Here is a 23,865-nt window from a genome sequence, read left to right as displayed (position 1 = left end):
TATGTGACTGGTTGTTGTTGATGTGGACTACATGCATTGTCCGTTAAGGACGCAGCATCCCGTCATGAGTATATTTATGTAAACAATATCACACAGCACTGAAGACCCAGGTAGAAAATGCACGGACCGCCACATATAATATATATATTCACACACACGCTTCACCTCTTATCGTCCTGCTGGAGGAGGCGCAGCTTTTCTATTGGCTGATTCAGAGCACAGATGTAGCTCCTCCCTCCTCCGGATACAAAGGTGTCAGCTGATCACCAAACACAGGAGCGATTATATTTGTGACCAACAGAAAGTTCACGAAGTGAAAAGAAACACTGGACGTTAAGTTTCATCCTTTAATCCTCAAAGTTACAATCCTCCTTCTTCAAGGCACACGGCGTATACACATGTAAACAAGCGTGAATAACAGAGCATAGGGAGCATATTCAAACGTGTTATTACACATTATTAGATATTTATATACTGACCATAAATACATTATTGATAGGAGGAGACTCATCCATAATATGACTAAATGATGAGAGCCTTCTTCAAAGCAAAGATAAAATTATGTTTTGTAAAGTGTTGCTATTATTAATAAGTTCTGAAATCTCTTTAAAATGTTTGAGCAAATCAAAAAATCTGGAATCTAGATAAATGTTGTTCCTCTTCGTCGTCATCCGTCGTCTTCGTCTCTCCAGTTAGTCTGCAGCGCCTCTCTCTCTGGAAGACGGAGGTCAAAGGTCAGTCTCACGTCAGCTGACACTACCTGTGTTGAAGGACTCTACCTGTGGTTACCTGTATGAGGTCATCGTGCTGCGGTGCTCGGGGGCAAAGGTCACGCCTCTGTCCGCTCTGTCCTGAGATCCAGTGCTGCTCTTCCTCATGATACCTGAGGCACAAACATTATTATATTAATAAGCAGTATTAATGTTAATGGGTTGTTTGCATGCAGTGGTTCCTCCTCACCTGCTGGGGGCAGCATGTCCAGTCTCTGCAGGCTGTTCCTGCGAAAAGGTGGATGGTTCCCGGTATTGGAGAGGCGGCGTTGGCGGTTGTTCAACATGGCCGCCGGGGAGACGATGCCAGGGGGCGGGACTTTACCCATACTCAGGTACAGCTCCTCGATCTCTCGCTTCTGATTGGCCTGCAGGTTCTGCACATCCACATGGTGTCTGGGAGCCAAAAGGGTTCACACTTTATTTATTGTAAAAAGGATGAGTGAGTTATTTAAACTATTTCCATCAAACAATCACCTTTCATGGAGCTCCTGTAGCTCCACCCACATCTCCTTCTCGCTCTCTGATTCGTCAGAGCTGACGTAAGTCGCAGAGCGGCTCCATGATTGGCTGGAGCTGCCGGCTTCCCCTCTCCTCCCCCTCCTCCTCTGCTCCACTTCCACCTGAACATGAAGGGGCGGGGACACCTTGACCACCGAATCCACGCTGCTCTCTGATTCGCTCTGCTCTGTCGTGCTGCTCTCTGAGCTTTCCGATTGGTTCGCCCCGGAGGGAGGCGGGGAGTGGGTGGTGGGTGTGGTCTGACCGAGGGGGCGGGGCTCCTGCTGACGGACAGCAGGAGTGACTTTAGTAGGCGTCACCTGGAAACGACCAAAGCTTAAGACCGAAGAATTCTTCACTGAAAGAGAAGAAGAAGAAGGAGAAGAAGAAGACGTAGTTTGTCCTGCAGGCAGCGCTACAGGAACCAATCAGCCTTCGCTGATCAATAAACTCATCGTTCACACTTTATTAGTGAACAACTCCTTTTATTCTCTTTCTGTTCCACCTGGAGACTTTCAACTGCTTTACCTTCATCACCTCCATCACCTTTCTGTCTCTTTGTTTATCTGCCTCTTTGTCTGTCTGTCTCTTTGTCTCTAATATTGGTCCATAATATTGGTTTTCAGCTCATCTTTAAAATAAATAAACTTGTTAGTTTCATCAGTTTTATCAGTGTGTCTCACCTTCCTGTGTCGGGGACAGTGAGATGGGGGCGGACACCTGGACAAGACTGGGAACGCTGGTCGGACTGGAAACGCTGGTCGGACTAGGACGGCTGGTCGGACTGAGAACGCTGGTTGGACTGGGAGCGCTCGTCGGACTGGGAGCGCTGGTTGGACTGGGAGCACTGGTCGGACTGGGAGCACTGGTCGGACTGGAACCGCTGGTCGGACTGGGAGCACTGGTCGGACTGGGAGCACTGGTCAGACTGGAACCGCTGGTCGGACTGGGAGCACTGGTCGGACTGGGAGCACTGGTCGGACTGGGACCGCTGGTCGGACTGGGAGCACTGGTCAGACTGGGAGCGCTGGTCGGATTGGGAGCGCTCGTCGGTTTGGGAGTGCTGGTCGGACTGGGAATGCCGGTCGGACTGGGAGCGCTGGTTCGACTGGGAGCGCTCGTCGGTTTGGGAGTGCTGGTCGGACTGGGAGCGCTGGTTCGACTGGGAGCGCTCGTCGGTTTGGGAGTGCTGGTCGGACTGGGAGCGCCGGTCGGACTGAGAGCGCTGGTCGGACTGGGAGCGCTGGTTGGACTGGGAGCGTTCGTCGGTTTGGGAGCGCCGGTCGGACTGAGAGCGCTGGTCGGACTGGGAACGCTGGTCGGACTGGGAGCTAAGACAGTCTCTGGCCCTGTGAACCAGATACATGATCAGTGAGTCATCAGTCTGGTGTGATGTCACTTTGTGATGCCAGCAGGGACTCACCTTGAGGGGGCGGAGCTAAGTCAACCTTCAGCTGAACATGACTGATAGACTGAAATGAATGAACGAGTAAATGAACGACTAAACAAGTGAATGAACAAGACAGTGAATGAGTGAACAAGTGTGTGAACGAGTGAACAAGTGAGTGAACGAGTGGACAAGTGAGTGAACAAGTGAATGAATGAACGAACGATTTAGTAACACCAGGTTTTTCTAATCCTCGACCTGCACTACAGAAATCGGGAAGCTCACCTGTGCCTCAGGTGTGTTGTGGGTTCGGCCGGGCGGCGCCCCTTGCTGGCTGTCGGGAGCGGGGCCTGTCTGAGGGAAGGCGGGGCTGTAGGACAGCTGGGAGGAGAAAGGAGCAGAGAAGGAGCCATGGCTGGGAGGATGGAACTTAGGACCCAGGGAGGGAGGCGGGAGGGAAGGAAACGGGGGAGGGAAGCCCTGGTTGGGGGTCCCGGGTGGGGGCATCAAGGAATGGGCCACACTCATGGCCAGAGAGAGCACGTTGGCCAGAGAGAAGAGAGGCTGGTCAGGGGGGGGCCAGTGAGGAGGGAAGGTGGGAGCTGAGGAGGGGGAGGTGGGGAGGGAGGGGGTGGTGCTCTTTGCGGTGTCGGGGGAGTAAGGGGGAGACGGAAGGTTATACTGAGGAGGAGGGGGGTCAGGGACGGGGGAGGGAAGAGGCTGATGGGAGGAAGCTGGAGAGAGGGGGAGGCGGGGTTAAGATGATCAACAAGGGGTTTCTCAGGGTATAAAATAAACAACAGGGGCCCCAGGACGCTTCCCTGAGGGGCCCCAACGAGCGTTACATAAATGTTGTTCATGTTTAAAATGATAATTGGCAGGTGTCAACGTACCTGAGGAGGTGTGGAAAGACTGTGACCTCAGCGGTCTGACGGGGGGCGTGGCCTCACGGTCTATGTAGAAGTCTCCGCCCGTCAAGGGGGAGGGGTCTGCATCTTCAATGTCTGATGGGAAAACACGACTATTGATTAGCCAGTCGGCCTTTCTTTAGAAGATTAATGACACCTCCCCCATCCTCCATCAAAATATGAAAAAGCAAGTATTATTATTATAATATATATACATATATATATATATATATATATATATATATATATATATATATATATATATATATATATTCATATGTATACTACATATATTTTATTATTGTTTTAAATGACTACTTCTTCCTACAGAGCCCAGGAATAAAATTGTCAAATCATATTTCAGTTGCTTCCTGTGGGTTGAAATTATGAGTTAATTAAAAACATTTTTTATAATCAGAATCACTATCATCAGAATGTCCAAAGAATTTGCGAAATCCTCTAAATATCTTTTGTATCTGAATTGGGGTTCATGTCTCAGATTTAACTTCCTGACTCACTTTAGTCTTTTCTTACCAGGAAGTGAAGACGAGGACAAAGTCCTGGAGAGGCCTGGAGTCAGGAGGAGGAACTGTGAAGACACACACAGGTAACACACACGAGACACAAGACACACACAATACACATAGGTAACACACACAAGACACAAGACACACACAACACACACAGGTAACACACACGAGACACAAGACACACACAACACACATAGGTAACACACATGAGACACAAGACACACACAACACACATAGGTAACACACATGATACACACAACACACATGAGACACAAGACACACACGGGTAACTCACACAAGACCCAAGACACACACAACACACACACAGGTAACACACACGAGACACAAGGACACAGACAACACACACACAGGTAACACACACGAGACACAAGACACACACAACACACATGAGATACAAGACACACAACACACATGAGACACAAGGACACACACAACAAACACACAGGTAACACACAGGAGACACAAGGACACACACAACACACACAGGTAACACACACAAGACACAAGAACACACACAACACACACAGGTAACACACACGTCACATGACCACTGATTGGTCGGTGGTCACATACTGAGGAGTCGGACAGGTGAGGCGACCTGTCGGTGTCGCCCGGCTGCTCTGGATGCATCATAGACTCTGCCCTCTTGATGATGTCATACATGCGGAGGATGAATCCTTCCCGCTCCAACGGGATGATGAAGTCTCTGTGGATCTGAACAAACGACGAAACATAGAAAACTCTGGATCCGACATTTAAAACAATACTCACATTTATTTATTTATCAAAGTATTAACATTAGTAGGGTAGAACATACATAACTCGCCTCAAGTCTAGAACCTTTGTTCCTAACAGTATAAGCTCAGGTGTTGTTTGGACTAGAACCTTCACATAACTTACAGGAACCAGAAGAGCACATAACAGTCTTGTGACTGAAAGCTGTGCTGTGATTGGCTGCTGCTGCTCACCATCACCGAGGCGATGTCCTCGGGGTTGTCTCCGTCAAGGTCGAACTTAAAGGTCACCATCTTACTGTTGTGAGTCTGCAGCTGACACTCCACCACGCGGTCCGCCATGTCGGACACCTGAAGGCACCACGACGTGAGTCTATGTGTGTGTGTGTGTGTGTGTGTGTGTGTGTGTGTGTGTTAACATCATATTCATGAATGTGGTGCCATCACCCCCGTAATCCTCAGGCGAGCTTTCACTCGCCGCCTGAACTGCTTCTTTGCTGTCCGCCGGCTCACTTCCTGGTTGCCCTTGTCTGATTGGCCGTCATTGCCATCACTCAAACCTGAGGTCACATCGGAGGCGTAGCTAGAAATCCAGGAAGTGAAGAGACCACGGTTAAACACTGATGTGTGTCTACGGCCTTTATGAGGACTGAATGTTTATGCTTATGAATGCTGAATGTTTATGCTTATGAATACTAATGAATGTATACTGTATGTTTATGAATGTTTATGAATGTTTATAAATGCTTATGAATACTTATATATATATATGTATATATATATACTGTATGTTTATGAATGCTTATGAATGTTCATGAATTCTTATGAATACTTATGAATGTTCATGAAGGTTTATGAATGCTGAATGTTTATGCTTATGAATACTTATGAATGTTCATGAATGCTTATGAATGTTCATGAATGTTTATTAATGTTAAATGTTTATGAATGCTTATGAATGTTTTTGAATGTTGATGAATGTTCATGAATGTTTATCAATGTTCATGAATGCTTATGCATGTTTATGAATGTTGAATGTTTATGAATGCTTCTGAATGTTCATAAATGTTTATGAATGCTTATTAATGTTTATGAATGTTCGTGGATGCTTATAAATGCTTATGAATGCTTATGAATGTTTATGAGGATAACTTTTAACAAACAGGACATTTGTCACTAAGTTAAAGTCACATTGATGATGTCCTCATAAGTATAGAGCTGAATGTGTGTGTTACCTCTCAATAGGCTTATGAATGTTTCTGAATGTTTCTGAATGCTTATAAATGCTTATGCATGTTGAATGTTTCTGAATGTTCATGAATGCTTATGAATGTTTCTGAATGCTTATGAATGTTTCTGAATGTTTCTGAATGTTCATGAATGCTTATGAATGCTTATGCATGTTGAATGTTTCTGAATGTTCATGAATGCTTATGAATCCTTATGAATGTTGAATGTTTATGAATGCTTATGACTGTTTATGAATGTTTCTGAATGTTTCTGAATGTTCATGAATGCTTATGCATGTTGAATGTTTATGAATGCTTATGAATGCTTATGCATGTTGAATGTTTATGAATGTTCATGAATGCTTATGTATGTTGAATGTTTATGAATGTTCATGAATGCTTTTGTATGTTGAATGTTTATGAATGTCCATGAATGCTTATGCATGTTGAATGTTTATGAATGTTCATGAATGCTTATGCATGTTGAATGTTTATGAATGTTCATGAATGCTTATACATGTTGAATGTTCATGAATGCTTATGAATGCTTATGCATGTTGAATGTTTATGAATGTTCATGAATGCTTATGCATGTTGAATGTTTATGAATGCTTATGAATGCTTATGCATGTTGAATGTTTATGAATGTTCATGAATGCTTATGCATGTTGAATGTTTATGAATGCTTATGAATGCTTATGCATGTTGAATGTTTATGAATGCTTATGAATGCTTATGCATGTTGAATGTTTATGAATGCTTATGAATGTTCATGAATGTTTATGAATGTTCATGAATGTTTATGAATGCTTATGCATGTTGAATGTGTATGAATGTTCATGAATGCTTATGCATGTTGAATGTTTATGAATGCTTATGAATGCTTATGCATGTTGAATGTTTATGAGGACCACCTTTAATGATCATCAATGACCAACCATTGATGATGTCCTCATAAGTATAGAGATGAATGTGTGTGTTACCTCTCAATAGGCGAGGAGAAGCCGCAGACTGATCCAGATGGCTCTCGCTCGGCATTGTGGGACACAGCGATGCTCTGGTGAAGACACGGACAGAAAGATTCAGTTTGTTTTCCCATGATTCAACGGGAAAACCTCCTCCAGAAGGTCTGATTGGTCTCTAATCTCCTCTAGAGGACTCAAACATTACTATTATTAATCTATTGTACTATTAATAAAGTTAAAAAGCTCTTGTTTTTAGTTTAACCCCGCCCCTTGTCTATATTAGCCCCGCCCCTTCCCACCTTGGGGAAACGCAACACGGGAAGGGGCGGAGCCTTGGATGGAGTCCGGATAACAGGGGGAGGAGCCTGGAGTCGAGGGGTTTCCTGAGCCACCAGGGCAGGGGCGGGGTGAGTCACTGGAGGAGGCGTGGCTTCAACGTTGAAGGACCTGTCAATCTCACAGTCTGCTGCCGACAGGAATAAAATCAATATAATTAAATGATGAGCAATAACAAAACAATGAAAGGATGAAAACAAGTATAGACGTTTAGAGATGAAATATGAATAATAGAATATTAATAACCCTGACATGTAGCAGCCGTCATGTCCTCCTCGTCTCTGTCTCCCTCCATCCTGCTGGAGATGCTGCCGATCCCAGAATCCTCTCTGCTTGCCGAAGGCGGGGCTTGTGTCCAGGAAGGGGCGGGGCCTGAAACAGCAGCTGAGTCCTGCTGTGAGTTTTTAAATCGATTAACCAGACTTTTTTTCATAATATATATCTCTATAAATAACATATATATATATATATATATATTTTTTTTTATATATATATATATACTGTATAAATGATATATACATATAATATATATAAATATATATATACTGTATAAATGATATATATATATATATACATACATATATATATATATATATACATACATATATATATATATATATATATATATATATATATATATATATATATATATATATATATATATATATATATATCAGATCTATCTTCACAGTTATTGACAAGAAGGAATGCTCAGTAACTGTGAAACAGAAAACTTATTGATCGCTCTTCACACCATAAAGTTGTTGACGTTTCCTTGTCAGCAACTTTAGACGCACCTGATTGGCCGACATCGCAGCAGCTGCCGGTCTGTGATTGGGCGGTTTTGGTGTTTGGGGGGCGGGGTCAGACTCCTCCAGGAGGCGTCGCCGTTTCTCCCGCTGACGCATGATGGCATTCACTCGGTGTCTGATGGCTTTGGCCACCGGCTTGTAGTCCGCCTCGCACAAGAACCCCAGCACCACCTGAGAGAGACAGGTGAGAGACAGGTGAGACCAGCTCGGCCCGTGATGTCATCAACACGAGGTTGGGCGTGGCGGGCGGTACCATCTCCTGGGCGACCTCCTCGGGGATGTCTTTGTACAGCTCGAACAGGAACTCGATGGCCTTGTTGTCCTTGTACTTCCCGTGAAGCTTCTTGTTGTGGTCCATCCGGAGCCACAGCTTCAGCGGCGACTTGGAGCCGTCCTCGTCCTCGGCCAGATCCACGTGGACCCCCAGCTGCTCCTGGAAGAACCGGTGATCCAGCAGGTCCTGGACCGTGAACCTGCAGCAGGACAACCAGGACACTAAGCATGAGGCCCAGCAGAGGAGGTTCAGAGGCTCCATGGTACCAAGAAAGACCTCATCATTAACACATCTCATGGACTCTATTGTATGTTCTCTCGTATGAGGGAACATAGGAGGGAACATACAAGGGAACATAGGAGGGAACATACTAGAGAACATACTATGGAAGATATGAGGGAACATAAGAGGAAACATACTAGAGAACATATGAGGGAACATAGGAAGGAACATATGAGGGAACATACTAGAGAACATACAAGGTTACATACTAGGGAACATACGAGGGAACATACAAGGGAACATGCAAGAGAACATAGGAGAGAACATAGTAGGGAACATTTGAGGGAAAATACTAGGGAACATACTAGAGAACATACTAGGGAACATTCAAGGGAACATACTAGGGAACATACAAGGGAACATACTAGGGGAGAAGATAGTAGGGGACATTGGAGGGAACATATGAGGGAACATACAAGGGAACATACTAGGGAGCATGCAAGAGAACACAGAAGAGAACATAGTAGGGAACATAGGAGGGAACATACTAGGGAATCGTGTGTTAATGATGAGGCCCAGAAGGACCTCATCATTAACACATCTGATGGAAGGACCTCATCATTAACACATCTGATGGAAGGACCTCATCATTAACACATCTGATGGAAGGACCTCATCATTAACACATCTGATGGAAGGACCTCATCATTAACACATCTGATGGAAGGACCTCATCATTAACACATCTGATGGAAGGACCTCATCATTAACACATCTCATGGAAGGACCTCATCATTAACACATCTCATGGAAGGACCTCATCATTAACACATCTCATGGAAGGACCTCATCATTAACACATCTCATGGAAGGACCTCATCATTAACACATCTCATGGACTGATGCATACTGGTACCTCTCGCTGCTGCTGGTGCGGATGCAGCCTTCAATGATCTCCTTCAGCTCGGGGACTGTGACTTTGAGGAAACTGTCTGGTTTGATTCCCTGACAAACAAACACATGCACACAGAACAATTAAGGTGCCATCTGGAACTGAAAATGGTTCTTCAGAGTGATGCCATAGAGGAACCATTTTTGGTTCTTTGGAGAACCTTTCAAACCAGGGTTCATTAAAGAACCATTTCCATAAATAGTTCTTCAAAGAACTTATAAAGGTGCCTTTAAAGAACCTTCAACAAATGGTTCTTTAAGGCGCCATTTCTGGGTCCACAAAGAACCTTTCAAACCAGGGTTCTTTAAAGAACCATTTCCTTAAATAGTTATGTAAGGCACCATTTCTGGTTCTTTGAAGAACCTTTCAAACCAGGGTTCTTTAAAGAACCATTTCCTTAAATAGTTCTTCAAAGAAAGGGTAAAATAACCTTCAAAATAATGGTTCTTTAAGGCACCATTTCTGGTTCTTTGAAGAACCTAAAACCTTAAAAATCCCATAGGAAATGTGTGACCAGCGACAGGAAGTAGCCGGCGCTCAGGTGGGCGGAGCCTTACATTGGTCACCTTGCGGTAGATCTGGGCGGCGTTATGACACTCTGAGTACGGGTACTCAGACGTCGCCATTTCCAGAATGCACATGCCGAAGGCGTAAACGTCCACGGCCTCGTCGTACTTCTCGTCGTACATCTCTGGAGCCATGAACTCCGGGGTCCCTGAACACATCGCATCAGTACCTTCAAACCACTGAGGGAACAACACTTTTCTCCCCGCCGGCGTTCCTACCGATCACACTCTGGGCGAACGAGGCCTTCTTCAGCGTGGCGAGGCCCAGGTCTCCGATCTTCACCGATGCGGAGGGTCCGGTGATGAAGATGTTGTCACATTTGAGGTCTCGGTGCAGGATGGGGGGGCAGCGGGAGTGCAGGAACTGGAGCCCCTTCAGGATCTGGAGGCTCCAACGCTGCAGCAGCTTCAGCTTCATGTGACGGAACCTGCGCAGGTACCTGAAGGGGTACAGAAACACAACCTGGGTAAGGCCAGTGAGCTCTGGGGCGTTCAAGGACTAAAATGAGGTGGGACGTCCAGGGACAAATATGAAGTGGGGCGTCCAGGGACTAATATGAAGTGGGGCGTCCAGGGACTAAGATGAAGTGGGGCGTCCAGGGACCAAGATGAGGTGGAGCGTCCAGGGACTAATATGAAGTGGGGTGTCCAGGGACCAAGATGAGGTGGGGCGTCCAGGGACTAATGTGAAGTGGGGCGTCCAGGGACTAAGATGAAGTGGGACGTCCAGGGACCAAGATGAGGTGAGGCGTCCAGGGACTAATTTGCAGTGGGGCATCCAGGGACTAATATGAAGTGGGGCGTCCAGGGACTAAGATGAAGTGGGGCGTCCAGGGACCAAGATGAGGTGGAGCGTCCAGGGACTAATATGAAGTGGGGTGTCCAGGGACCAAGATGAGGTGGGGCGTCCAGGGACTAACGTGAAGTGGAGCGTCCAGGGACTAAGATGAAGTGGGGCGTCCAGGGACCAAGATGAGGTGGGGCGTCCAGGGACTAATTTGAAGTGGGGCGTCCAGGGACTAATATGAAGTGGGGCGTCCAGGGACTAAGATGAAGTGGGGCATCCAGGGACCAAGATGAGGTGGGGCGTCCAGAGACTAATATGAAGTGGGGCGTTCAGGGACTATTATGAAGTGGGGCGTCCAGGGACTAAGATGAAGTGGGGCGTTCAGAGACTAAGATGTCGTGGGGCGTTCAGGGACTAATATGAAGAGTGGACTCACGTCTTCAGGGTTCAGGTCTTTGTGCTCTATAGTGGACTCACTCTTTCAGGGTTCAGGTCTTTGTGCTCTGTAGTGGACTCACTCTTTCAGGGTTCAGGTCTTTGTGCTCTATAGTGGACTCACTCTTTCAGGGTTCAGGTCTTTGTGCTCTCTAGTGGACTCACTCTTTCAGGGTTCAGGTCTTTGTGCTCTATAGTGGACTCACACTTTCAGGGTTCAGGTCTTTGTGCTCTCTAGTGGACTCACTCTTTCAGGGTTCAGGTCTTTGTGCTCTATAGTGGACTCACGTTTTCAGGGTTCAGGTCTTTGTGCTCTATAGTGGACTCACGTCTTCAGGGTTCAGGTCTTTGTGCTCTATAGTGGACTCACGTCTTCAGGGTTCAGGTCTTTGTGCTCTATAGTGGACTCACTCTTTCAGGGTCCCGGAGGTCATGAGCTCCGTCACCAGGATGGTGCCCTTGTGGGCCCTCAGCGTGGACTTCCAGGAGTCGAAGAAGCGCACGATGTTGGGGTGCTGCAGGGCCTTCAGGATCTGCACCTCCTCCGTGAAGCGCTGGCGCTCTGACTTGGTGAGCCGGTGAGTCTGAGGGGAGAGATGATCAGCTACTGATTCATTTATTGATCATGACGGATCAAATGACGGGCACATTGCCCATGGGCATCATGGGAAATCAGCAGCACAAACAAATAACTGAAATGATCAGTTAAATTGAGTCACAATAATAAACAAAATAACAATTAATACAACTAAAGAACCATAAAAACACAACACAAAGCTAATGTCAGAGACCTTTGACCTCATTCATTGTGTGTGTGTGTGTGTGTGTGTGTGTGTGTGTGTGTGTGTGTGTGTGTGTGTGTGTGTGCGTGTGTGTGTGTGTGCGTGCGTGTGTGTGAGAGAGAGAGAAAGAGCTGTTATCAACATCAACCAGCAGCCGTCTGCCCAGTGAGAACAGATACTGTGTACAGTATAAAAAAAACTGCATAGTCACCGTTTTATCTCTTTCTCACACACACACACACACACACACACACACACACACACACACACACACACACACACACACACACACACACACACACACACACTCACAAACTTACACACACTCAAACACTTTCTTGGTCAGTTACAAAAACAAAAAAAGTTACAAAATCAGAAAGGGATCAAATACGTATTTCCTCCTGTGCGCGTGTGTGTGTGTGTGTGTGTGTGTGTGTGTGTGTGTGTGTGTGTGTGTGTGTGTGTGTCCGTACAAAGTGGGAGGACTCTAAGATAATAACTTGATGTCCAGAGATCAGATTCACACATTGATGTGTGAAACATTTACTCTTTAAGAGTCATAAATGTATCACTTCCTCCTTCTGGACCAATCAGAGCTCACAGTCAGTCCAGTAGAACTAAAGAGCAACAAACACACAACTTTACCCAAAAGATGTCTGTTTGACTCCAAAATGACCATAATTTACTAAATGAACATCATGCTGTATTGAAGAAGACTTGAAACTAGAGATTGAGACATAAACCCATGTTTACAATGTTTACTGAGGGAATAAATCAAGAGAGAAGTAGAGTAATTTATATAGACTTCTATACAACCAGAGGAGTCACCCCCTGGTGGTCAGTAGAGAGAATGCAGCTTTAACACATGAAACATAGACTTCCATACAACCAGAGGAGTCACCCCCTGGTGGTCAGTAGAGAGAATGCAGCTTTAACACATGAAACATATACTTCCATACAACCAGAGGAGTCGCCCCCTGGTGGTCAGTAGAGAGAATGCAGCTTTAACACATGAAGCATATACTTCTATACAACCAGAGGAGTCACCCCCTGGTGGTCAGGAGAGAGAATGCAGCTTTAACACATGATGGATATACTTCTATATAGGTAGTCACCTCCATGCTTTCTATTGTGTGTACTGTGTGTACTGTTACCTGTAGCTCACACCAGGCCACCTCCACGGTGGTCTCGGTGTCGAGTCCTCTAAAGACCGTCTTAAAGGATCCTCGTCCGATCTCGATGTTGAACTTGAGGAAGCGTCCGTCCGGAGACGAGGCCACCGCCTGCGTCTCTACCTCCTCCCGCTTCTCCTCCTCACGCGCCTCCTCACGCTCCCGCTCCTGCTCCTCCCCCTCCTCCCCACGCTCCCCCCCCCCACGCCGCCATGGCAACACCCCCTCGTTGGTCTCCTCTACCGAGGCCCTATTGGCCAGAGGGTTGTCCTCCGAGGTGGTCATGGTGGGAGGAGGAAGAGGACGAGGATGAACAATAGACTCTTTCTCCTCTTCCTCTTCTTCAGGTCTTCTCAGGTCGTCAGCGGTCCACGGCAGCATCTTCCTCTTCCTCCTGCTCCTGTAGTCTCTTCGTGTCCTTCGCTGTGATGTCAGATTAGTGGGAGGAGCCACCAGAGGAATTCATTCTTATTTTATTTATATTCGTTAGTTCATTTTTATCTGACACGTCTTTAGACTTTGAAATAAATCATAAACAATTACAAAATTAACTGTAATAAATAGCTAATAAATAACTACAATACATAACTAATTTAAAACTAATAATGAACTGCTAAATAAGTACGAACTAATACATAACTAATTTAAAACTAATAATGAACTACTAAATAAGTACTAAACAACTCTTTAATAACTAATCGTTAACTCGTAACTAACTTTAATAAATATGCCTTTTCTGTCGGTTGTGTGTTGATTTGTTTTTGTGATATTATATACATCATTATGATATTATTTGTGCACGTCATATATTAATCTTAATTTGCTGCAAGAAGATATTTTGTATCTTAATGATAAAAATTATTAATAAAATAAAAAGTCACAATAATGATGCACGAATAATCCCATGATCACCTCAGTGTTACTCACAAATATATTATTATATCATTATATTATTGTCATATGATTATTTTATATTACACATATATTATATCATATTACTGTATAGTACATTATATTGTTCATATTATATTAATAATATGATATAGAATAATATGATATATGAAGTTATATTTAGAAAGTAAAGTGCACTCACGTGTCTCTTCACTGTAATTATTATTATTATTATATATTGTTATATGATAGAGTAAAGTGCACTCACGTGTCTGTCAGCAGTCACTGGGGCTGAACCAGTAAACCCACAACAGAAACCAGTAGAGCTTCCGTGGAGGATCCCAGAGTCCGGGTCCTAAGAGATCCACCGGGGTCCTAAGTGGTCCTCCTGAACTTCAACGTCTTCCTCTTTCTTCTTCGTGTTGTTTGAAGTGTTCCTCCTCAGAGGGCGCGCGCTCAGCGTCCCCGGGAGCGAGCACGAGCCCTATCAGCGCGAGCACGAGCGCTATCAGCGCGAGCACGAGCCCTATCAGCGCGGAGCAGACGGCCCCAGCAAGCCCCGCCCACCGAACACCTGTCACCTGGGCTGATAAACACCGGATGTACGTCAAAAACTTTACCTAAAAAAAACGTGATCTTCATTTGGTCACATTGAACGTTTTATTTAGAAATCCATGTTAGTTTCTGTTCATCTTATCGATCCCGTCCAGCAGGGGGCGTGTCTTTGTGTCATCAATGAGAATATCATCTCATTAGATATTCAATGTAAACATCGAGGTCATGAATTAGTCATTAAACTGAATTATTGACAAAGTGACGCCGATTGATTGATTGATTGATTGAGGACTTCTTAGTTTTATTTATATTTATTGTGAGATGTCTTCAAACTTTATACATATTTTTGTGCAATACTGTCACTATATTTTTTTCCTTAAGTTAATTTAATTTAATTGTTTTCCTTAAAGTTTATTGTAATTCTGTGTTAGGGGGACCCAGCAAAATAAGCTTTTCATTGTACAGAATAACTGCCTGTTATCTGTACATATGACACTAAAAATATTTTGAATCTTGAATCTTAAAGCCATTATATCCTTTAAATAGATAATAAATGATCTCTGTGGTTATGTCAGGTGACTTCTGCCATAACATTACTAATATTATTATTGTATCTTTTTAAATATTATTGTCATTATTATTATTTAACTTGATTGCATTTTACATTTTTTTAGTTATAATTATTACAATATAGATAATTCATATTATTTTATATAGTTTTAATCAAAGCTTTTGTATTCATAGTTTTGGTCTCACGTGTTCAACTAGTTTGTATGAATATCCTTTATGAATACATATGATAACTTTATTCCACTGATCGATCTCTCTGTTATCGACTCACGGTTCTGCCTTCGTCTACTCCTGTCTGAAGCATCCCACAATGCATTGCGCCTCTCAGGAGTTGCCAGTCATCGTAGCAGACCAGAAGGAGATTTTTTGTTTCTGCGGACTCTGAGCTGTTTTTCTGCGGGACACCATGAAGGAGACGGCGGCTAAGCGACGGGGGGACAAGGCGGGAGGCCGGGACCGGGACTCCAAGGCCGAGAAGCCGAAGGACCCGAAGGACCCGAAGGACCAGAAGGACCCGAAGGACCAGAAGGACGCGGGCCCGGACCCGCAGGATGTGGAAATGCCGGAGGAGGAGGCAGCTAACGCGGCTAAGCCCAAAGAGCAGGACAGCCTGACTCTGGACGGTAAGGACTCGTACTCCCGGTAACTCCCGGTAGCTCCCGTAGCTCCCGGTAAAACCACCGGCACAGTCCGGGACAGGAGGTCCAAACAGTTAGCATGTTAGCATCAGCGGCTAACAAATGATGTGATGGAACTGACTACTGATCTACTTGGTAAACTAGTAAACAGCTAGTTAATATACAGCAAACAACTAGTAAACATCTAGGTAATATCTAGTTAACATTTAGTAAACATCTAGTTAATATATAGTACACATCTAGTAAACATCTAGTTAATATATAGTAAACATCTAGTAAATATATAGTACACATCTAGTAAACATCTAGGTAATATCTAGTTAACATTTAGTAAACATCTAGGTAATATCTAGTTAACATTTAGTAAACATCTAGTAAATATATAGTACACATCTAGTAAACATCTAGGTAATATCTAGTTAACATTTAGTAAACATCTAGTTAATATATAGTACACATCTAGTAAACATCTAGTTAATATATAGTAAACATCTAGTAAATATATAGTACACATCTAGTAAATATATAGTACACATCTAGTTAATATATAGTACACATCTAGTTAATATATAGTAAACATCTAGTAAATATATAGTACACATCTAGTACACATCCAGTTAACATCTAGTACACATCTAGTTAATATATATAGTAAACAGCGAGACCCCATCAGACCAGGTCCAGGTGACTGGACCCAGACATCAGACCAGGTCCAGGTGACTGGACAAGGTGATATAAATGCCCCCCCTGTCCCACCAGACATCAAGGAGCACGTGAAGCAGATCGAGAAGGCGGTCTCGGGGAAGGAGCCCCGGTTCGTGCTGCGGGCCCTGCGGGCGCTGCCGTCCACCAGCCGGCGCCTGAACACCAGCGTGCTGCACCGGGCCGTGCTGGGCTTCTTCACCAACAACGCCAGCACCAGGGACTTCCTGCTGGGCTTCCTGGACCAGGTCTGCCTCAGTCCTCTAAAGGCCACAATGACCACTACGCTAGTGAAGAACCAGTATTTCATCATGAAGGCTTTTCTAGTCACATGAGGCCTGAACCAACTCATGTTTACACACAGTCATGTGACCAGTACTGATACCTGCTGTCTCTCCACCTGACTCTCCACCTGTCTCCCATCAGCCCATGGAAATGTCCAATGGAGACGTCCCATTCCGCCCCAGGACGGGTAAAGCAGCGTCGGCTCCTCTGCTGCCGGAGGTGGAGGCTTATCTGCAGCTGCTGCTGGTGGTTCACCTGACCAACGAGAAGAGATACACTGAGGTCTGTCTGTCTGTCTGTCTGTCTGTCTGTCTGTCTGTCTGTCTGTCTGTCTGTCTGTCTGTCTGCCTGCCTGCCTGTTTGTCTGTCTGCTTCTCTTGTAGGTGAAGCATTGAATATTTTGACGTTAACAAGTGGAGACAGAATGCTATTTATTAATAAATCAGCTGTTTTCATGTCAGTTGCTAGATGCTACAGATTAAATTCAGCACCAACATGGTGATGAAGGTGACTGATGAAAGTGACGTATGTTTCAGGCTCAGAAGGTGTCAGACGACCTGCTGCAGAAGATCGGCTCTAAGAACCGCAGAGCTTTGGACCTGGTGGCTGCCAAGTGTTACTACTACCACGCCAGAGTGTACGAGTTCCTGCTGCAGTTTGACTCCATGCGCAGGTACTCACTCACTCACTCACTCACTCACTCACACAACACTTCTCCTTGACCTCTGTGGAAAACGTCACAGGGTCAAGGAAAGATGGGAACGAGAATTCATGAGGAGTTAGGAAAAGAGAAACCGCAGAGTTCAGAGAATCCGGCTCCACTTTCACTAACAACATATTTAGTACAAAGCTACTAAACTGTCTCTTTGTTCAGTTTCAAACATACTGAATTAAATACGTTATGGCACTAACAATGTCTCATATCCCTTTATGTTGTTATGGCTTATATGCAGATTATAATCTGATCATTAAGATATGCAGTCAACAGTTTATGAAACACAACTCAGTGTGAACTAGAAGTTTTGACTTGACATGTTTTATTGTAATGTGACAAAATAGTTTATTAAAAAGATGATAATCAGAAACTTTTTCATCAAAGCTTCTGTAGCTGAAGTAAAATAAAAGAATGAGGGCTGAAGCTCCAGTTTAACACCAGAGAGAATATCATTACAGCAGTTTGATCACTTTACAGCAGTTTGATCACTTTACAGCAGTTTGATCACTTTACAGCAGTTTTCAGCAATGTAACGTTCATAGTTTTCCAGCCGGTTTAACAGATTATTGAAAGTATTTCCAAGTTCCTTCTCGTTAAGACCAGGTGTACTCATCACACCCCTTCTTGTTAAGACCAGGTGTACTCATCACACCCCCTCGTTAAGACCAGGTGTACTCATCAAACCCCCTCGTTAAGACCAGGTGTACTCATCACACCCCCTCGTTAAGACCAGGTGTACTCATCACACCCCCTCGTTAAGACCAGGTGTACTCATCACACCCCCTCGTTAAGACCAGGTGTACAAATCAACACCCCTTCTCGTTACAGCTTCCTCCACACTCGTCTCCGCACGGCGACCCTGCGTCACGACGCTGACGGCCAGGCGGTGCTGCTCAACCTGCTGCTCAGGAACTACCTGCACTTCAACCTGTACGACCAGGCCGAGAAGCTGGTGTCCAAGTCCGTGTTCCCTGAGCTCGCCAACAACAACGAGTGGGCCAGGTACCTGTACTACACAGGTGAGACTGGTACCTGTACTACTGATCCCTGTACTACACAGGTGAGACTGGTAGCTGTACTACTGATACCTGTACTATACAGGTGAGACTGATACCTGTACTACTGATACCTGTACTACACAGGTGAGACTTGTACCTGTACTACACAGGTGAGGTGAGACTTGTACCTGTACTACTGATACCTGTACTACACAGGTGAGACTGGTACCTGTACTACACAGGTGAGGTGAGACTTGTACCTGTACTACTGATACCTGTACTACACAGGTGAGACTGGTACCTGTACTTCACAGGTGAGGTGAGACTTGTACCTGTACTATACAGGTGAGACTGGTACCTGTACTACTGATACCTGTACTATACAGGTGAGACTGGTACCTGTACTACTGATACCTGTACTATACAGGTAAGACTGGTACCTGTACTACACAAGTGAGACTTGTACCTGTACTACACAGGTGATGTGAGACTTGGACCTGTACTACTGATACCTGTACTACACAGGTGAGACTGGTACCTGTACTACACAGGTGAGACTGGTACCTGTACTACACAGGTGAGACTGGTACCTGTACTACACAGGTGAGGTGAGACTTGTACCTGTACTACTGATGCCTGTACTACACAGGTGAGACTGGTACCTGTACTTCACAGGTGAGGTGAGACTTGTACCTGTACTATACAGGTGAGACTGGTACCTGTACTACTGATACCTGTACTATACAGGTGAGACTGGTACCTGTACTACTGATACCTGTACTATACAGGTAAGACTGGTACCTGTACTACACAAGTGAGACTTGTACCTGTACTACACAGGTGATGTGAGACTTGGACCTGTACTACTGATACCTGTACTACACAGGTGAGACTGGTACCTGTACTACACAGGTGAGACTGGTACCTGTACTACACAGGTGAGACTGGTACCTGTACTACACAGGTGAGGTGAGACTTGTACCTGTACTACTGATACCTGTACTACACAGGTGAGACTTGTACCTGTACTACACAGGTGAGACTTGTACCTGTACTACACAGGTGAGACTTGTACCTGTACTACACAGGTGAGACTTGTACCTGTACTACACAGGTGAGACTTGTACCTGTACTACACAGGTGAGACTTGTACCTGTACTACACAGGTGAGGTGAGACTGATAGCTGTCTCTCCTGTGTACCTGTGTTTAATAAACGTAGTGTTGTGTTTCTGAATGGAGTTCCTGTTGTGTATCGGTGTGTTCACCTGTGTGTCATGTGACCTCCTGCAGGTCGTATCAAGGCGATCCAGTTGGATTACTCTGAGGCCCGCAGGACTCTGACCAACGCTCTGAGGAAAGCTCCTCAGCACACCGCCGTGGGCTTCAAGCAGACGGTCCGTTACACACTGATGCACCAGTTATTGCACGTGTTATAATACAAGTTATTGCACGTGTTATAATACAAGTTATTGCACGTGTTATAATACAAGTTAGTGCATGTGTTATAATACAAGTTATTACATCTGTTATAATACAAGTTAGTGCATGTGTTTATAATACAAGTTAGTGCACGTGTTATAATACATTTGTTATAATACAAGTTTTTGCATGTGTTATTACATGTGTTATAACGCTTTTTGGTATGTTTTTGGTACTAAGAGTCTTGTAAGTGATGATAGACGTATTGATCCGTGATCAGGTCCACAAGCTGCTGATCGTGGTGGAGTTGCTGTTGGGAGAGATTCCTGACAGACTTCAGTTCAGACAGCCGTCACTGAAGAGGTCCCTGATGCCGTACTTCCTGCTGACTCAGGGTCAGTTGTTACCCTCTGATGGGATCCTTCAGTCCTGTTCCCTTCAGTAGTCCTGTTCCCTTCAGTAGTCCTGTTCCCTTCAGTAGTCCTGTTCCCTTCAGTAGTCCTGTTCCCTTAAATCGTGACGGTGTTTATATCCTCTTTTTATTGTGTGTGTGTGTGTGTAGCGGTGAGAGCAGGTAACCTGGCCAAGTTCAACCAGGTGTTGGAGCAGTTTGGGGAGAAGTTCCAGACCGACGGCACGTACACGCTCATCATCCGCCTGAGACACAACGTCATTAAGACCGGTGAGCCAATCAGGGGACAGCTCCTCACAGCATGACGTCACAGGTGGATTTAGGGATTAACTGTGTGTGTGTGCGCAGGTGTGCGTATGATCAGCCTGTCGTACTCTCGCATCTCTCTGGCCGACATCGCTCAGAAGCTGCAGCTCGACAGTCCAGAGGACGCAGAGTTCATCGTCGCCAAGGTAACACACTTCCACTCAAAGGATGCTAACGGAGAAAAGGATGCTATCGAAGCTAACGGTGCAAATTATGCTAAGAGCAGTCAAAGGGAAGCTTTTGATAACTGTGTGTGTGTGTGTGTGTGTGTGTGTGTGTGTGTGGTCATCATCATCATCATCATCCAGGCGATCCGTGACGGAGTAATCGAGGCGAGCATCAACCACGAGAAAGGCTTCGTCCAATCAAAAGAGACTATGGACATCTACGGGACCAGAGAGCCTCAACTGGCGTTCCACCAGAGAATCTCCTTCTGCCTGGACATCCACAACATGTCTGTCAAGGTGAGACACACACACACACACCTATACACACACACACACACACACACCTGTATAACTTGGTTGTTGCTTTGTCTTGTTTCACTGTTAAGAACAATAATTACTGTTAATACCAGTTTATAACTGTTAATAACCGTTAACTGTCTTCCTGCAGGCCATGAGGTTTCCGCCGAAAGCGTATAACAAAGACCTGGAGTCAGCAGAGGTAACACACACACACACACACACACACACACACACACACACACACACACACACACACACACACACACACACACACACACACACACACACACCAGTCAGTGTTGATGGTAAATGGCGTTCTATGAAGCAGTAACTTCCTGCTCCAGGTGGAGCCTGCATGTCCCAGAATGCATTGCGTTCAACTAAACCGATGAGGAATACATAAAGCCAAAAAAAAGTCAGTTCCTCTGACTCATATTATGGGATGTTATTTCTACCTGTAGTAGAATAGAGGACTGCAGTTCTTGAACTACACATTCAGCAGCTGAGAGTTGTTTCAATAAACTACATTTCCCATCAGCCCGTAGTTCATGAATCACACTCAGAACAGCAAAAGAACACGTTTGGTCTTCTGGAAACATAAATATACATTTTATTATTATTAATTGTGTGTCTGGTGCGTTCAGGAGCGTCGGGAGCGTGAGCAGCAGGATCTGGAGTTCGCCAAAGAAATGGCAGAAGATGACGATGACAGCTTCCCATGATCCTCTCTGCTAACTTCCTGTGTGTGTGTGTGTGTATGCGTGTGTGCGTGTCTACACGCTGATGTTATTACCCACAATGCCCCTCTCCTCTCTTTCTCCTCTCTGGTTGTTTTCCTGCTGTAACCTCTGAACAAATAAAATACACTTTGGGTTTGTTGATACGCGTTTGCTCCTGTGGTGTTCTGGGTAATGTAGTCACTCACAGTCTTACCTGGTGCATCGCCATGGTAATTCATCAAAGATCAACTCTTCTGACGGACCAATCAGAGCTCAGGAAACTAAGCATCAGATCATATGACATGAATATGAAGAAGTTTACGTCATTGAGAATAAAAACAGAAGAACAGATGAATTTAGTTGACTGCTTCATAGAAATGAGTCAATGACTATATATATATATATATATATATATATATATATATATATATATGCGCGCGCACACACACAGAGAGGAGGAAATAAGTATTTGATCCCTTTCTGATTTTGTAACTTTGCCCGCTGACCAAGAAATAAAAGTCTATAATTTAATGGAATGTTTATTTGAACAGTGAGAGACAGAATATTAAAAATAAATCCATAAAATCACATCGTATAGAAGTTCTGAATTTCTTTGCATTTGATAGTTTAAATAAGTGTTTGATCCCTCGATACCAGCATGAGTTCTGTCTTAGATTTGTCCTCCAGGTTACCTGTAGAGGAGACACCTGTCCACAGGATCCACCAGATTCAGACCTCTCCTCCGTGGACCCTGTGCAGGAGCCCAGGGACCAGATGTAGACCTGCCAGTGGCGGGCCGTGCATTTTATACCTGGGTCTTCAGTGCCGTCTGATATCGTTTACATAAATACATGCATGACGGGATGCAGCGTCATGAACGGACAATGCATGTAGTCCACATCAACAAGAACCAGTCACTTAGTTATAACAAAACTGCGGCACTAAAACACCGCACACTCAAGAGAATGAGCCACGATCAGAAGGAATGATATTAACTATAAAATAAAAACGGTACGGGAATGTTTTTCTGTATCTGTCCTTGTGACAGCGAAGCTGGATGAGTCTGTTGGAGAAAGTGCTCCGCTCTTTTCCCTGTAAGTTTTGTGACTCAGAGGTTTTTCTGCTCTGATGAAATATTCCTATAAGCTGTTGGGAAACTGCTCCTGGATCTGTTTACTTCCAGCTCCTGTTTCATCAGAGCAGAAAACCCTCTGAGTCACAAAACCACCACCTGCGTGTCACAGGAAGTGGAAACAAACGTAAACTTTTGTGTTTGCTAAACGTCTCCTTACTGAAGTCAGTGTATGATCTTGGTCTTCCTCTTGGTCTTCCTCTTGGTCTTCCTGATGGTCTTCCTCATGGTCTTCCTCTTGCTCTTCCTCAAAGTCTTTCTCATGGTCTTCTTCATGTTCTTCCTCTTCCTCTTGGTCTTCCACACGGGCTTCCTCTTAGTCATCCCCATGGTCATGTGACCGCTGAACTGATCCGGGTCCTCTCAATGAAGAAGACCAGGAGCCGGTTAAAGCTCTGGAAAAAAATTCTATATAATACATGATTCTAAATATAATTATAAGTCAAATATTTCTGTCCTAGTTTCATATTTGACTCTTTAATAGCACACTGTAAAATATATATGGATACTTTTTGTTGGTAGTACTTTATATACTGCTGATACTTCAGCATTTAATGTAAATAAATGTATTTTAATGCATCATATTTTACAGTAAAGTACTGACCCAGGTGTAAAGTTGCCTCCAGTGGACATTTTACAGTAAAGTACATCACTTCTTTTTCACTATGAAGT

At 44.6% G+C, this 23,865-nt stretch overlaps 2 protein-coding genes across 2 annotated transcripts; one reads left to right on the top strand and one right to left on the bottom strand.

The window, feature by feature from the left end:
- Positions 1-347: 347 nt before the first annotated feature.
- On the bottom strand, positions 348-13,563 carry LOC306749599 (uncharacterized protein; the record flags this gene model as incomplete). The annotated part of the gene is made up of 22 exons (XM_079232911.1): positions 348-714; positions 790-883; positions 961-1,166; positions 1,248-1,629; positions 1,955-2,620; positions 2,695-2,743; positions 2,944-3,392; positions 3,552-3,662; positions 4,101-4,155; positions 4,691-4,831; positions 5,086-5,202; positions 5,299-5,434; positions 7,064-7,137; positions 7,345-7,508; positions 7,628-7,775; positions 8,179-8,364; positions 8,447-8,666; positions 9,606-9,694; positions 10,199-10,356; positions 10,427-10,647; positions 11,841-12,013; positions 13,366-13,563. Coding segments are annotated over 22 exons (4,059 nt in total), but the record flags the coding sequence as incomplete, so codon positions are not given.
- Positions 13,564-15,752: 2,189 nt separating this feature from the next.
- psmd3 (proteasome 26S subunit, non-ATPase 3) lies at positions 15,753-22,559 on the top strand. The gene is made up of 12 exons (XM_079232536.1): positions 15,753-16,022; positions 16,797-16,987; positions 17,166-17,306; positions 17,561-17,697; positions 18,568-18,758; positions 20,029-20,132; positions 20,438-20,552; positions 20,720-20,839; positions 20,918-21,021; positions 21,184-21,339; positions 21,491-21,541; positions 21,987-22,559. The coding sequence occupies exons 1-12, from the start codon at positions 15,806-15,808 to the stop codon at positions 22,062-22,064; spliced, it is 1,605 nt and encodes a 534-aa protein (XP_079088662.1). The 5' UTR covers positions 15,753-15,805; the 3' UTR covers positions 22,065-22,559.
- Positions 22,560-23,865: the final 1,306 nt, after the last annotated feature.

This window comes from Taurulus bubalis (assembly GCF_910589615.1).
Source record: "Taurulus bubalis genome assembly, chromosome: 17".
In the NCBI taxonomy this organism is placed as follows: domain Eukaryota; kingdom Metazoa; phylum Chordata; class Actinopteri; order Perciformes; family Cottidae; genus Taurulus; species Taurulus bubalis.
The sequence above is the reverse complement of the archived record's forward strand: the minus strand, read 5'-3'. Positions and strand labels throughout refer to the sequence as shown.